Source organism: Mastomys coucha, unplaced genomic scaffold (genome assembly GCF_008632895.1).
Source record: "Mastomys coucha isolate ucsf_1 unplaced genomic scaffold, UCSF_Mcou_1 pScaffold15, whole genome shotgun sequence".
In the NCBI taxonomy this organism is placed as follows: domain Eukaryota; kingdom Metazoa; phylum Chordata; class Mammalia; order Rodentia; family Muridae; genus Mastomys; species Mastomys coucha.
The window spans coordinates 111163560-111179011 of record NW_022196897.1 but is presented as its reverse complement, the minus strand read 5'-3'; the positions used below and the strand labels follow the sequence as shown (position 1 = coordinate 111179011).

The 15452-nt window shown below is 43.4% G+C and overlaps 1 protein-coding gene across 7 annotated transcripts in view; it reads left to right on the top strand.

The window, feature by feature from the left end:
* Cep152 (centrosomal protein 152) overlaps positions 1-15452 on the top strand; it is a 71290-nt gene that overhangs the window by 46077 nt on the left and 9761 nt on the right. For 3 of the 7 annotated variants that reach the window (XM_031371748.1, XM_031371747.1, XM_031371750.1), the window contains 6 exons: positions 2010-2174; positions 4414-4510; positions 5163-5266; positions 7487-7643; positions 7994-8106; positions 10032-11347. In XM_031371748.1, coding sequence (XP_031227608.1) covers positions 2010-2174; positions 4414-4510; positions 5163-5266; positions 7487-7643; positions 7994-8106; positions 10032-11032 — 1637 coding nt within the window. In that variant the 3' untranslated portion in view covers positions 11033-11347. Of the gene's footprint in view, positions 1-2009; positions 2175-4413; positions 4511-5162; positions 5267-7486; positions 7644-7993; positions 8107-9704; positions 9999-10031; positions 11348-14314; positions 14467-15452 lie in introns of those variants that run through there. The other 4 variants (XM_031371751.1, XM_031371752.1, XR_004118834.1 and 1 more) reach the window with 4 other exon arrangements.

Below are 15452 nucleotides of genomic sequence, written 5' to 3'. Positions count from 1 at the left end.
AAATGAATATATTACATTGTATTCTTGCAATCTGAGTTTTCTCCACCTGACGCATGCCACTAAGACTTTTTCATGTGCTGACACTCCAGTTCATCCATTTTTATGTATATAGACTGTTGTCCTGTTCACAGATGGTACAGTTTGTATGTTTCTTGTCAGTAGACATTTTTGTCTGGCTTTTAGTTTCACCATCAGTGTTTTAAGTGTGAACCCCACATGCCGTAGCAGTGTGATGCTTCTGTGACTATGTTTATGAACATAAATGGCATCATTGAAAAGAAGCGGAGCAGTCAGGAGGGCTACAAGTGACATCACTGAACCTCTGACTCTTCAGTGGTCCATATGCTCACCCCATGCTCACCCGGCGTCTGCTTTCTCCTCTAGCACAGCATTTACAGTTGTAGCCACCTATCTTTCCTAACACGTTTGTATATCATTTTAACTTTATAAATTCTATGTGTTACTGGGAGCAGTATTATTATTTATTGTGTTCTTACTACATGCCAGATACTATCCCAAAGGATTTTGTTTATGGCTCCCAAACATTTTAAATAAATTTTCAAATTTGGAGATAATTTCAAACTTACAAAAAGGTTGTTACAACAATAAAAATAGTTTCACAGAACACTCATTTAGCCAGCTGTAGCTATTGAGGACTTTTCTTTCTGTTTTGTTCATATATATATGGTCCCATTCATTCTAGAACTATCTGAGGGTTTGGTGTATTACGTACATTGTGATATTTTATGCCTATATGCCTCAGCCTGTGCTTTCTAAGAATAGGGATTTTCCCTTGCATACTCTTACTACAGCATATTTAACATTGATGTATCAGCCCACTGTCTCATTCCCACTTGTCAGTTGACCCACAGCTGCCTAGTATGGCACTCTCTGTTTACCTGGCTCCCGTTAGGTTCATTGCCTTTGCCTCCTTTGCTGCAGAGCGTTCCCACGGCCTCCTTTGTCCTTCATCACTCTGAAGTGTCAAGGACTAATTTTCTTTTTCTTACTCCCCTTCATTCCTTGGAGTTTACCTCCTGTCTCAGATTGTGTTTTCTTGGCAGGAGGACTGCCTTGGTGCTGTCTTGTCACATCTGGAAGTACATTTCTTTTATTGTTGAGGTTAATTTTGATCACCTGGTCACAAAAAATTGTGTGTAGTTTACTCGTTATATAATTGCCATCCCCCCACCCCCCCGCAGCCAGGACGCAGCCTGAGGGGAGCATGCTCAGGACTAGGCCAACAGCCTGTCAGTAAAGCTTCCTTGTAGCTGTGTGCTCACTGCTGACTCTTGCCTCAGTCTCTACTGTACTTGTTGCAAAATGATAATTCTTCCAATTCCAAACATGTCTTTATATTTACCAGTTGGCATTCACATGTTTTCATAATAAAAAAGTCTTAACTTACTGGACCATCCATCCAACTACGTATATATCTATCCATCTGTGTCATTATCTGTATGATTCACAGATTTTTATTGTTCAATACCTTACAGTTCATCAGTGTATTTAATCACTGCTCAAATTGCCCAGACTCATCTAGGGAGACCCTTCAGATTATTACCCGTATCCTTGTTCTGTGCTCACAATTTTTTGGTTCTTTTCTTACTTCCTGGCTTGGCAAGATGTTTCTGCTTTATTTTGTATGTATTGTCTTCTATTTTTGAGGTTAGCCGGGTTTTTTTTTTTTTGAAAAACTCTAGTTCTCTTTATGGAGAATGGTATTCAATATTAAGATCTGGGCATCAGGCTTTATAGCAGTTTTAAACTGGATGCTATTATCGATTTTTATGTGTCAAAACAGTAAGCCTTATGGAGGCTAAGTAACCATCCAGCAAATGTGGGACTGGAGTTAGACTCCCGCCTCTTTCTTGAGCACCTGCTCTTTCAGTTATGCAGTGGCCTTTGGTCGTGTGTCCTGCCATTTGGGTTCCATTTTTCTTTCTGTCCTCAACCTAAACTGTTTTATAAAAAGGTCTTGTAGTATTTAATTTTTTTTGTTTTTACAGATAAAAAGATCTGTGAAATTAAAGGTTTATGCTGTGGACACTGCTTTCAAGAACTTGAAAAGGAAAAGCAGGAGTGTCAAGATCTGAAAAGGAAACTGGAGAAGTGCTGTAGGCACCTTCAGCATTTAGAAAGGACTCACAAAGCGGCAGTGGAGAAACTTGGAGGTTAGCTCAGCAGGCTCGCTGCCACTGTAGAAGGCTGGTGGACCCTGGCTGAAAAGTTCAGAAAGAATGTTTTGTTGATATGGGCACAATTCTCTTTTGGGGTCAATATAATCCAGTTTTGATCTGTATTTACTAATTGAATTAAAAAGCTTAACGTTCTTTTCTTGATTGATCAAACATCGAAGGCCTAAGTATGTGTCAGACAGTGCTGTTGCCATTGGAAACTGGATGTGTTTGTCAAGTCGAGCTTTGCTCTGGAAGGCAGAAATAGCATAAATAAAGCAGTAAGCTTGAGCATGCTGTCAGGATTATCTGCTACCATGGTCCATTGCCTGTCTGAGCTGTTGGCTTTACACGCTCCTCCATCTTCCTCTTCACCACTAGCCTTCACCTGTTCTCTAGACTATACGTTTGAAATGTTCCCAGTTGTCGCCTTTGCCTCTGAGCCATCACTCTGTCATGTGGACTTGACCCTTGCCAGTTACTTCTTGGTCTAACTTTCGTGCTTTAAGATTAACTCACAAAATGCTGTTCCTGCAAAATCCTCTTTGGTTTTCCCAACTGCTTGAAGTGGGCACAGCTGTGTGGTCCTGTATTTCTGCGTGGCTTTCTCCATTCTCTCTGCTGCCTTCTATGCTGTATTCTACTTTCCGGAGGCCATCCAAACTGTTTCTTGAGGATATGGGATATGCCTCATCTTATTTATCTTCAGAGTCATAGTACCCACAATATACTACACAGTAAATGTTTGAGTGAATAATAATAATTAAAAAGCCCCAAACCTGAGTATCAGGGTCTCAAATAGTTGTGTGTATGTGTGTGGGTGGGGGTGGGGTGGGAAAGGCAAGCAAGCACTCCGTTTCCCATTCACTTCTAGGCTTACCTGGCTGATACTCGCTTCTCGGCCTTTCTGCTTCCTCTCCTTATGTAGGCTAGCCTTCATAAGGCAGCTAACCATGGATTGAATTGTAACACTGTATTGTTAGACCCCTGCTCAGTAACTGTAACTCATACACAGTAATCTTAACACTGTGCACTGTGATCATGAAATAGTTATTTTATTTATTTATTTGTTTATTTAGAAACAGAATCTCATTAAATAGCCCTGGCTAGCCTGGAACTGGCTTGTAGGCTAAGTTGGCCTTGGCTTCATGGAGATCCGCCTGCTTCAGCCCCTGAGTCCTGAGGTGGAAGCCATGCGTGGGCCTGCTATAATGTAGTCATTTTGCATCGGGAGTTTTGAAGCCAATATTTTGAATAATTCACAAACTCCAGGGTGGGTGGTGCTTCTCAGAAAATCATAGGCTGAGGAAAGGATCAGGGCTGAAATTTAAGTAAGGCATTTGATAGCTGTAAGTGCATATATAGATCTATTCGTCTATAAATCCCTTATGTGAAATCTGTAGGCCTGCTTGCTTGTTTTAAGTTTTGATAGCATATACTAGAAAATGATGGTGCAGGTGCGAATGGCTTCAGAGTCCACTGCTTGTGTCTCAGTTCCTCGAGTCTGCTGCTGGGTGGCTTTGCTCAGTTACTGAGCAGTGGTATCGCCAGGACTCGAAGAGGTTTTATGTGCTTGTTGTTTTATCCGTGGTATAATCTGTAAGGTACACTGTCCCCATTTTACACGTGGTACAAACTCAGGCTTAGAAGGAGTTTGCTCAGGCCCACCCAACTAGTGCTTAACTTCTGGTTAAGCATCTGCAGGGCGTGCTTTCAGCTTTATAGCCCCTGGGCTCTGTCAGCCTCCCTTGAACACCTTACACTATTTTTTAAAAGTGGTACCTACTTTAGATTATTTTCTTTTTCTTTTATTTTGGGGTTCTTGCTCAAGAATGGTTTATATGAACATAAACTCTAAGCTAGGGGCCGAGCATATGTAGAATTAGAAAACCCAGTGGGGAATGTAGCTCAGTGGTAGAACTCTTACATACCCTGTGCAATACTGAGTTTTAGCCATTATACTGCCAAACAAACAAACAAACAAAGCAGACCCATTCTGGAGAGCTCCCATTTAGCTGGGAAGCTGGGCACATATGCACCAGACAGCTGGACACGAGGTTCAAGGGTTTGTACAGTGGAGATGAAGATGATGCTCAGAAGATGATGCTTCAGAATAAAGGGAAGGTTCAGCGCCAGGCTGACTGAGGAGCAAGAGCTGGGAAAGAGGAAGCCCCTGTGAAGCACCTGCCTAGGAACTGGAGGAAGGTGGCCAACTAATGCTGACTTTCTCTTACAGAGGAGAACAGTAGGGTTGTTGAAGAATTAATAGAGGAGAACCGTGACATGAGGAATAAACTGGAGGCACTGAGGGCCCTTTGCAGAACACCACCACGGTAAAGTACAGGTCATGTGAGCCTTAATAGTAGGAGAAATGTCACCCTGAATGTTTGTTATTTCACTTAAAATATAGCCACAGGAAAGACTGATATTAGCCTGTTGTTGTACATCACTTAGGCTATTTATATATACATGACGTGTGTGATGTTAAAAAATGGGATTTGGGATTATTGTAACCTTCGCTAGCATGATTAGAGAAGCATTGCTCTGCGTTCCTAGGGACCGCCTACAATGTGCTCTTCAGCAGCTCTGTACATTTGCATCATGTGGATTTGCAAATATTTACTTAGGCAATCATAATGTTGATTTCCTTTGTTGTTGTTGCTTTTGAGACAAGGCTTAATCTCTCCCAAGGCTAGTCTCAAATGTAGCTTAAGATTACCTTGTTTCAGCCTCAACCCAGTGAGTGCTGGGATTATAGGTGTATGTTACCAAACTTGGTTTCTGGGGGTGGAGCCCAGGGCTTCATGGGTGCTAAGTGAGCACCCTCCTGACAGCTTCCTCCTTGGCCTTCCTCTGACTTGAAATAACAGAACTGTGGCAGCTCCTTTGTGGAACCCTGGGACAGCTTGGTGGTCTTATAGATTATAGATTACAAGTGAAGCCTCTACTCACAGCCTTGTGGTCTACAATCTGGTGTGTTATCAGGTCACTGTCTGCAGGAACCGCTGAGAATGCTTGGCCACCGTGCAGTAGGCAGGCCTTGGAAGAACTCCGTGGGCAATACATTAAAGCTGTGAAAAAAATTAAACGTAAGTCTAAAGAAATCCTCAAGATCCTGCTGACGCAGGACTTTTGCACTATTGTGAAGTAGAAACTCAGGGTTTGCCATTTTAGTGACTGTTCCAAACTGCCTTTTTCTTTAGCCTTAGAGGAGATTGTTAATGCCACCTCAGCTACACAGTCATGCCACCTCAGCTACACAGTGATGCCACCTCAGTTACACAGTCATGCCACCTCAGCTACACAGTCAGGCCACCTCAGTTACACAGTAATGGATTAGTTTACCCAACTGGCACAAGCAGATTTGGATTTTTTTTAAACATTTATTTTTATTTTATGTATCTCTCTGTGTGTCTGTTGCCTGTGGACGCCAGAAAATGGCGTCAGATCCCCTGGCTCTAGAGTTAGAGATGGTTATGGGCCACTGTATGGGTGCTGGGAACAACAGTGCTCTTAACCACTGAGCCATCTCTCTAGCTCCCAAGAGTAGTTACTTTTATATTGTTGATTATCACTTTTTAGTCTTTGTTTAGACATTAGAATCAAACTATCTTAAAACGAAATGTCCTTACAGCGTAAGTAAATTGTAGTAGAGAACATGCCACGTGAAGACGGGGGCATGCGGAGAGGCAGAACCTCTGCATTCTGTGCAGAGGGAGGGATGGACCCAGGGAGGGAGGGAGGAGGTGTCACGTGAGTCAGATCAGCAGGACTTCCTCCTGTAGACTCAGGAACTGAAGATGGATCCAGTCAGTAGTGTTTCCCCTTATTCCAACCGCTGTGAACTTGCCAGGGCTTTGCCTGTTCTCTCCAGGGCATCTCCCGAGTGAAGACACCTGTGTTCTAACTGCAAAAATGCATGACATGGGTGTGTGTCTCATACAGTAGTCAGGGCTTATGTAGAGAAACACACTTCCTTCTCAAATTGCTTTCATTTTTATCAAAAGGCAGGAAAGGTCTCAGATTCTACAGTGTTGAGTTTCAGAGTTGCTTATAGAAGTGAAAGGCCAGTGAGCTTTGTTTCTCAGTTGTCCTTCGTCCCAGCAAACGGCATAGTTAAAACAAACAATTCTTTTCTGTTTTCTTCCTTCTTTTGTTAGTTTACTAATTAAAATTAATTAACTTTACATCCCAACCACAGTTTTCCCTCCCACCTCTTCCCAAATCCTTCCTCCCTCCCCCCAACCCCCAAGTCCCCATTTACTCCTCTGTTTCCATTCAGGAAAGAGGAGACCTCCGTGAATATCAACCAGCCTTGGCGTATGAAGTTGCAGTATGACTAGGCACATCTCCTTTTGAGGCTAGACAAGGCAGCCCAGGAGGAGGAAAGGGTCCCAGAGGCACCAGTCAGGGACAGCCCTGCTCCTGCTAACAAACTACTCTGAGCTTCCAGTAAGAAGTGGAAACTAAGCAGCCTTCATCCTGACACAATGTGCATGCCATGCCTAAGTTACCTTCTAGAAGGGTAGCTGAGGTCATGTGGCAACTTCATCTTAATGTTTCCCATCTCAAGGTAGGAAAAGTGGACCCCAGTTAGCATCTGCACATGTAACATGGACTTTTCAGATGCTCGCTGACATTGACAGGCAGTTCCTACATTAGCTGGCATTCCTAATGCAACTGAGTGGCAAAGTCTACATGCAGAATATAGTCATAGATTTAGTTTTTAAGTTAGCTTTAACCAGAAGTAATATAAATGAAAGCCATGTTGACAAAGAGAGAGGTACAGATTATGATTTTCTGTGAATTTCCGAAGGGAATATGATTCTTCCCACTCTGCAGAACATCTTATACAATCCTCTGTGAGTTTATTACTGCTCCGTAAATGTCACTGAGCGTTGGCTAAGGATGGATAGAGCTTTTCAGGCACCAGAGAAGAGCGCGGGTCTTCTTCCTTCCCAGTGTCGCGGTCCTGCTCTCTCCTGGGCATTTCTTCTCTTACCTGAATCACGAGGAACAGTAGAACGCATGCTTTCAGCTCACTGTGTTCTTCTCTTCCCTGAGTCTCTAGAATATGACAAAATCCATTGTTTTTCTCCCCATGTGCGGCTGTCACCATCTCAGGTCTAACAGTGTGTTTCTTTTGAGTCTACCAAATTGCTGTTGTGAAGTGTTTCATTCTAATGAGCATGAAAAATACATTTAAACTATGCTTACTTCACCTTATCTGCCAGAAAACTGGTCTGAAATTTGCCCTCCTTTCTTCAGAGAAACAGGGAAAATTGTGGGGTTTCTTCACCCCCTTGCAGGTGACATGCTTCGATACATTCAGGAGAGCAAGGAAAGAGCTGCAGAGATGGTAAAGGCGGAAGTGTTGCGGGAACGGCAGGAAACTGCCCGGAAGATGCGCAAGTACTATCTGAGTTGCCTTCAGCAGATCTTGCAGGATAATGGAAAGGAGGAGGGGTAAGTTCAGTGTACATTTCCAGTCCCAACTGCACCAGGACGGCCATTTCCATATCCACAGAACTAACCATTTATAGGATCAGTGTATACCGTGAGTCCCAACTGCACCAGGACGGCCATTTCCATATCCACAGAACTAACCATTTATAGGATCATTGTACACCGTGAGTCCCGACTGCACCAGGACGGTGTGCTGTCATTTCCGTATCCACAGAACTGTTTATGTGATCATAAGAGAAGCTTAGGTCAGTTTTCCCTTACTGTTGGCAGAGCTATTAGGAATCCGAGGGCTAAGGAGTCTCATCTTTTTCATTTTAACTTTTAATTTTATATCCTGGAATTGCCCACAGAGCTGAGAAAAAGATTATGAGTGCTGCTAGCAAACTCGCTACAATGGCTGAGTTGCTGGGGACGATCGAAGAATCAGACTGCAGAGTCAGATGTGCCCAGGCAGGTCGCTCAGGTGAGTTCTCACTCCTCTTTATTTGGCTACCTGGTGGTCTCTGTATAACACGGTTATGTCCATCCCAACAAATGATGGGCAGGATTATAAATAATGATACATGAGAAAAGGCAAAATTATAACTGGGTTTTGATCAGAAACTGTAGGAAACTTCTGAAATAAAAAAGGTAGCATTTGAGGAAATGGGAAACCTGGGCTCCAAACTGTCCCCTAACAGTACAAGTCAGAGCAGCAGCAAACCTATTTCACATGCAGGAGTGCATCCCAGGAGAAGCAGTGGCTCATGGCTTGCTGTGGGTGGTGAGCTAGCTGGTGGGGCAGTTTTTATTTCCTCCCTTCCTTTTATTCCCCTCCTCTCCAGTTCCTTCCCCTCCCCTCCTTTCCATTTCCCTCCCTTCCTTTCCATTTCCCTCCCCTTCCTTTCCACTCCTGTTTCTTTTTTTCCTTCCCTAGTGTTGGGCTGAGTAGAAACAGGCAGTGTTTTGAGTACCTGGACGTTAGGGATGTGTTGTTAGCCTCGATGGCCAGGGCGTCAGCTGTCAGGTCTTTCTGTTTCCTTGCAACATAACTGTTCTCCCGTACTAGCTCCGCAGTCATGCAGCACAGACAGATACTGCATTGAAGATATGTAAGAGATAAACGTTTAACCAAGAGGCTCTATATATTTAAAGAAGAGTATCGCCATGAAAGAGAACAAACAAGCACAGGAGAAAGCTAACAGAATATGTACTTAGGGCAAAGAATACTCACACAACAGAATCTGAAGGTGTTCAGAAGTGTAGCGAATCTTCTTAGACATTTGTGAACGTTAGGAACACCAACCAAGAAGTAGAAATGAATTTATAACTTCCAAACTATTAGAAGAAACCTTTTCAAGAAAAAATTTTAGTCTAATAAAATAAAAAAAGAGAGAGAGAAAGCTAGAAGACACACATAAACAGATACTAAAAGCAGTTTGCAATATCAGCAAGCACTGAATGTTTATGGGGTGAGGCTTTCACAGAATAGAGACTTGCTGTTTTTACAAGAACCCAGAAACTCAAGGTAATAGAGGATGATAATAAGCAGACGAAATGGGGCTATTGATTATAAAGGTAAATACAGAAGTGAACCATGGAGACTACATTAAAGGGGCAGATAATGTGGCATGATCTCTCATGAGACTGTATAACACAGCTTTAGAATCTGTAAAATCAACACTGGTAGAAATACAAGAAGAAACTGCTAAATTCTTAATTGGACACATTTAACATGTCTATGTGGAGTTCAGCTTTTGACTTTCTGGTCTCCTGGAAATTGTTCAGATACCTGAAATCTTTCTCACAGAATCGCAAGTATTACTTGTGTTAGTTTAGGATTGGTGCACATTAGGGACAAAAGGCAGTGGCGTGTAACAAGAAAGCAGTCTTCTTGTTTGTGGGACAAGGTCGTGAAAATCACATCTCCAGTAGAACCAACTTCTGTCTGTCAACTCTGGGTTATAAGATCACGACTCTGAGACACACTCTTCAAACTTCATGCTGTGGCTGTTTTTCCTCTGATCTGGTTCACTGTCCTGGCTTTCACAGAGGGGTGCTTTACTAATCTTTCTTTGTCAGAAACTTCATGCTTGACATCAGACTTGGAGCAACGTTGCATTGCTGTCAGCTCTTGAAGTGTAGACCCCGCTAAGAAAGCTGATGGGGTCTGAGACTACGGCTCTCTCCTCTCCAGTGACTCCAGCTTGTGTCAGGATAACATAAACTGACATTTCAGCCACAAACCCACCATTTCTATGGATATGAGTAAAAGAAAATGTTGACTTGTCCAGCACGGATGCATTTTCTTTGATAATGCACAAAATTATAAATATGTTGTTCTCTTTAGAGCATTAATTTTCCCTTAATTCTTGTGCTCCTAACTTTATGTTCCTTTGCACATGGTAGCAGTTCCTTTGGCTTCAGAGGTGCTGATGGGCGCTGAAAGATCAGAAAGGAGTGATGCGAGTCACAGTATTCCACATTACGTTGAAAGCAAACCAAGCAGTGGAAAGACTATCCCCAGGAGTGTGTGTGAGCAGCTGCCTAGGAGGAAGGCTGCGCCCAGCTCCCAGATGCGGTTAGAGGATTCGAAGCACAGAGAGATGAAGCCTGTGGCTTCCATAGCTTTGCCTTCAGGCTGTCAGTGTGGGGACGGGAGTTGCAGGAACTCAGACATCTTGGCAAAGGGTGTTGCTCCCGAGTTTGCTCCATGCCAAGGTAATGGAGGCTTTGATTTGCATGAGAAGAGAGATGCACTTGGAGCTGGCTCCAAGTCACTGCCTTATTCAGCTGCTCACTCCTCCCTCCTTGGAGGTGGCGAAAAGAAATCTAGAGTCATCTCAGAATCCATGCACACAATCCTGAGAGGTCCCAGTGAAATGCCAAGGTTAAAGCCATTTATGTGTGGTTCTCTAACAGAAACCGAGAGTGTTGCATCTGAGAAGAGTCAGGCTGTGGGCTCTCAGGACACTCCAGTGAAGGACGGTGCTGGGCCCAGCAGCTCTCCAGCCTGGCCTTCGGACAGGACTTTACCGTGCAGCAGTCCTACTGAGCTGTTTCTTGGTGATAGGTCACAAAGGACCCAGGAGATGGTGGGGGACTCTGTTCAGTGGAAACAGTTCTCAGCAGCCAGTTGTCTTCCAGATGCCCAGAAAAGTAATATGGTTTGTCGGGGTAGTTATACTCTAGATCTGCCCAAAGAAACCTTGCATTGCCAGCAAGGGAAGATGGGTGCAACTCTGGGACACTCATCTCCACAGAGCACTGATGTGTTAAAGACAGATGTCAGGAAACTCAGCAGCACAGGACCGTCTTCATCGTGTCAGAAGCCTTTGATAAAGTTAACTGCTCCAGTGACCAGCCAACAGGATAGTGGCTTTGATAGCCCGCTTGTCGGTCTAGAGTAATTACGTGCAGTATTTCAGAATAGTCACTAATTACTATTTAGACAGGAAACTGGACGGGAACACTTGATGCTAACGAACCATTTTGAGGTCTGCCTGGCAGTTCTCATGTATTTGATAGCCTTGTACCTGAGTAAAGTATTCTCATGAAGTCACTTGAGGCACTTACGCTGCCTTAATGTTGGAGGCCTGGGTGAATGGCTGTGTGGGCTGCTTCTGTGTGCTGCTTCATCCAGTTGCTCAGCCCTCTACTTTTACATTTGTTTGCTGACTTATTTTGCAGTGTTACAATCTTAATAAAATTGTGCATAATCTGAAGATTTGTCATAACTTATTTTGTAGTTTATAATCTAGAAATGATACGTTGACATCATGTTTGAAATCGACTTAAAAAACCCTACACTTTGGTTAGTTGTGTGTTTGACTAACCAGGTGCAGTGTTTAAGCTCAACTCATAAATATCAATATGTTGTAAATTACTTTTCACTAATTTTCCTTGTGACTTGTTTTTTTGATTGATGAGTTGTTTGGAAATGTCACTTTATTTTCAAGAATTTGGGGAGTCCCCACCCCCCCACACACACATAGTAGTTTTCCCTATTTTCCATTTTTTTTGGAGAATATGCTTCAGATGATTCCAGCTCTTCTCTCCAGACATGTTTTATCGTCAGTGGTGGACGGTCCTTCACCTGAAGGAGTGTATCTTCCGTTTCCGCATGCATGAGGCCTTTGGGCAAAGCCATGGGCAAGCCTGCAGCGGCTGTGCTCTGTGGGCCTGTGTCTGTTAGGCATGGGAACTGGGGGGGCTGCGGAGAGGGCTCAGTGCTTTAGGGTGCTCAGGTGCAGTTCACAGCACCCACACACATTAGACAAGGCTCACAACCTTGTCTAATGCCAGCTCCAGGGATCCAAAGCTACCTTCTGGCCTCTGCACATACGCACACACAGATGTACAGATACATATGCAAATGTATATTAACAAAATTTCCTACTGAGGGGAATGTTAATTTCTGACTCTAGTCATTACATTGTTTTTCTTTCAGTTATGTCCTTTTTTGTTTGTTTGTTTCATGTATTTTGAGATCCATTGTTAGGAGTCCGTTTTATTTGTTGTAGCTTTCTAATGTATTGATCATCTACCATTCTAAGATACCCTTTGAATTTAATAACTATCTTAAGGTTTACTTTTGTTATAATGACTGTAGCTACATCAGCTCTCTTATGATTATTGTTTGCTGTGTCTTCTGATCTTTTTTTATTTTGGTTTTAGGGCGTTTATTTTAGAAAGGAGATAGAGAAAAGGTAGAGAAGGTAGAAGCTGGCCATGGCCGTGTGGAAAGAGGGGGAAGGGAGAGTAAAGACAAGAGTCAGAGGTTGAGAGAGAAGAGAGAGCTGCTCTTTTCCTTTTATCCCATTTTTATCTTTTAATTTAATCGGGGCTCTGGAAGCATATCACTGGAACTTGCTTTTATTTATCCATACACGTTCCTTCTTCGTTTCTCTTCCTTTTCCTTTTCTTCCCCCCTTCATCTCTCCCTCCCTTCCTCCTTCCCTCCCACTTTCCCTTTCCTTCCTTTTCAGACAGTGTGTGTGTATATATATACTGTTGGGTGTGGGGCTCACCCAGGAGCATTGTCCACCTACCAAGTGCCACACCCTAAGCCAGCCCTCTCCTGGCAGCTATCAAACGTTAATCAAGTGCTCGACTAGGGGTAGGACTTCCTGCTTACCCCCTCTCCCCAACACTAGGATTATTTTATTTTATTTTATTTTATTTTATTTGGTCTGGGTGGAGCTTGTGCAAGACTTGTCCATGCTGTCACAATTCATACTCGGCTGGTTTTCTACCTCAGAAGTGCTTGGTTAGTCCTATAACCATCGAGTCACTCTTGAAGCAGTGGGTATGTTCTACCAGATATTAAAATGTGATGTTAAAATTTTTGGAAGATTTGGGGGAGTGTTATTTTTTTGTGTTTTGTTCTCTCCTCTTCTTGCTCTGTATGTGATACCATGTTGTGCTGTGACTCTTTATTGGTTTTCTTATTTGTCAATTGTGACAAACCCACAGTCTGGTTTTTTTACTATCTGGTCACTTTTTCCTATTCACATTTCCCAAAGTAATTATATAAAATTATATATAATGTGCATGTGTACATTGTAGCAACCTTAGATTTGGCCTTCTGCTCAGTTGTTCTGCTGTGTCATGCTCAGTTGTTTTGCTGTGTCATTTGTTTGGCTTTGTCTCTTTTGAACCTTTGTCTTTTCCCCGTGTTCCCAAGAAACCAAATGAGTTCACCAGGCTTCACTTATATCAGAGCAGTGGTGCTGCCTGCCTTTAATCCCAGCACTTGGGAGGCAGAGGCAGAGGCAGGTGGAGTTCAAGGCCAGCCTGGTCTACAGAGTGAGTTTCAGGACAGCCAGGTCTATACAGAGAAACCCTGTCTTGGAAAAACAAAACAAACAAACAAAAAAAACAAAATAAAACAATATCTTTATAGGATGTATGCGGGGGTTGGGTAGGGGGGCTTTATTTAAAGCTGGTGTGGTGACTCAGCAGGGAAATGTACTTTGTCACCAAGCCTGATGACCTGAGTTTGATATATTCATTTGATAGAAGAGGCATGGCTTTCACAAGTTATCCCCTTGCTTCCACACGGTTGTCATGGTGTGTGCAAATGTGCACATTCACACATCCATACACTAAATAAACAATTCTTTTGTTGTTGATGGGCTAGGATATTCTGTGTGGGCTGTGTTGTGACTAGAAGTTTACTAGCCAGCAGGAAGGCTTGCGTCACTGTAGACGTTTTCTTTGTAATTTTAAACTTCATCTTGCTTTGTTTCATCTTAAAAATTTAAAGGAATTTAGATTTTTTCTGGTAATGTCATTTCAAAATCTCCAGATATTTTGGGATAAAACATTTAAACTCCATGTCACCTTGTTTTACTGGTGCACCTGGATGTCACAGAAGAGAATTGAAGTTGGTGGTACTGTTTGTTTTCTGTCAAATTTCTCAGAGCAATGAAGTGTCTGTCTGTCCATTTCTATTGCTCAGCCAGCTTTGGCCTGAGCTAATCGCAGTGGTCTTAATTCCTCATGCCTAATTGATTCAAGGTGGGTTACATCCCTCCCTGCAGCCTAGGAACGGCTGAAATGATGTGGAAAAATGTTCCTTTTAAAAAACCCACCACCTTCTATACTGAAAAAGCCTGGCACGGGACAGCCGGGGCTCATGTGCTTGCTGCGGCTGTCGCATCTAGCTGTGTCTTCTGCATCTGTTGCAGAACTCCATGAACTCTACCTCAAGAGGAAACCAACCAGAGAGGAGGGGCAGGCTCTGCTGAATGTCCCCAGACTGTGTGAGGTGGCACACACCCTCACTGTTGGGAGAACTGAAGCTTTCCTATGACCTGCAACCACCTTTCCATGATAGCATGTGCATGGGGATGGAAAACCCAAGCAGGAGTTTTTGCGAAGGGCCTGATGATGCTCATACGTAGTAAAGCCTTGGGACATCTTAGTTCTGTGTGAATAAAGCAGTTCTAGCTATGACTCTCCCTTCACTGACCCCTTCCATCCATGCTCTCAGTCCTTGGTAAAAATGACATATGACTACATCAGTTCTAGGTCAAACAAACATGTATTCCCAGAATGCCCAGAAGCTGACGTAGTATTAACTTCTAGGGAAAAAAAAAAAAGGATTCTTCCCTTCTCAGCTTGGTATGTACCTGGCCAGTTGCCAAGAAAAGGTGGCAGCTTAGAGATAAAGGTGTCACCTGCTCAAAGCCAGATTTCCTCTTCCAGCCACCTCCTGAATAAGTGTAGACCAAGTTGACCTCCACATGGCCTTTCCTTGAAGGATTATTTACATTTATTTACCTGTTCCAAAGTAAGCATGCAAGTGCTGGACAAGAGAGAAATCTCCACGGCGGCAGCAGCAGGATTGCCCAGGGGCTTCCTCCAGGGACCTGCTAAAGCTTTGTCTGTAAAGACTTCAGAAACAGACACAGGAGTTTGATGCGGTTTGGATATGGACACCATGTGCTGCAAACACTGCCAGAATTGAAGAGGCCTTTGTCCTGAGTCCCACAGAGCATGTTACTGTAGTTGGAAAAAAAAAAAATCTGTGGCCAAACAGCCAGAAATCTGTTAAGCTGAAAAACTTGGAGTCTTTGGCTTCTCATCCCTGGCTCAGATCAAGATGAGATGGATAGTCTGCTTTTCCCCTGCCCCAGGACCCGCCTTGGCCTCTACAGAGAAGGACGGACGGACGGACAGACGGGGCGGCGGCGGAAGGTAAGCGCAGGGGCAGTCATCCCAGACAAGACTCAGCTTTCAGAACATGCCTCCAATGGCTGCTCACCTCAGCAACTGGCCGACCAGAGCAGGCTTGGAAACAACGGAGTCCTTTCCTCAGCCCCT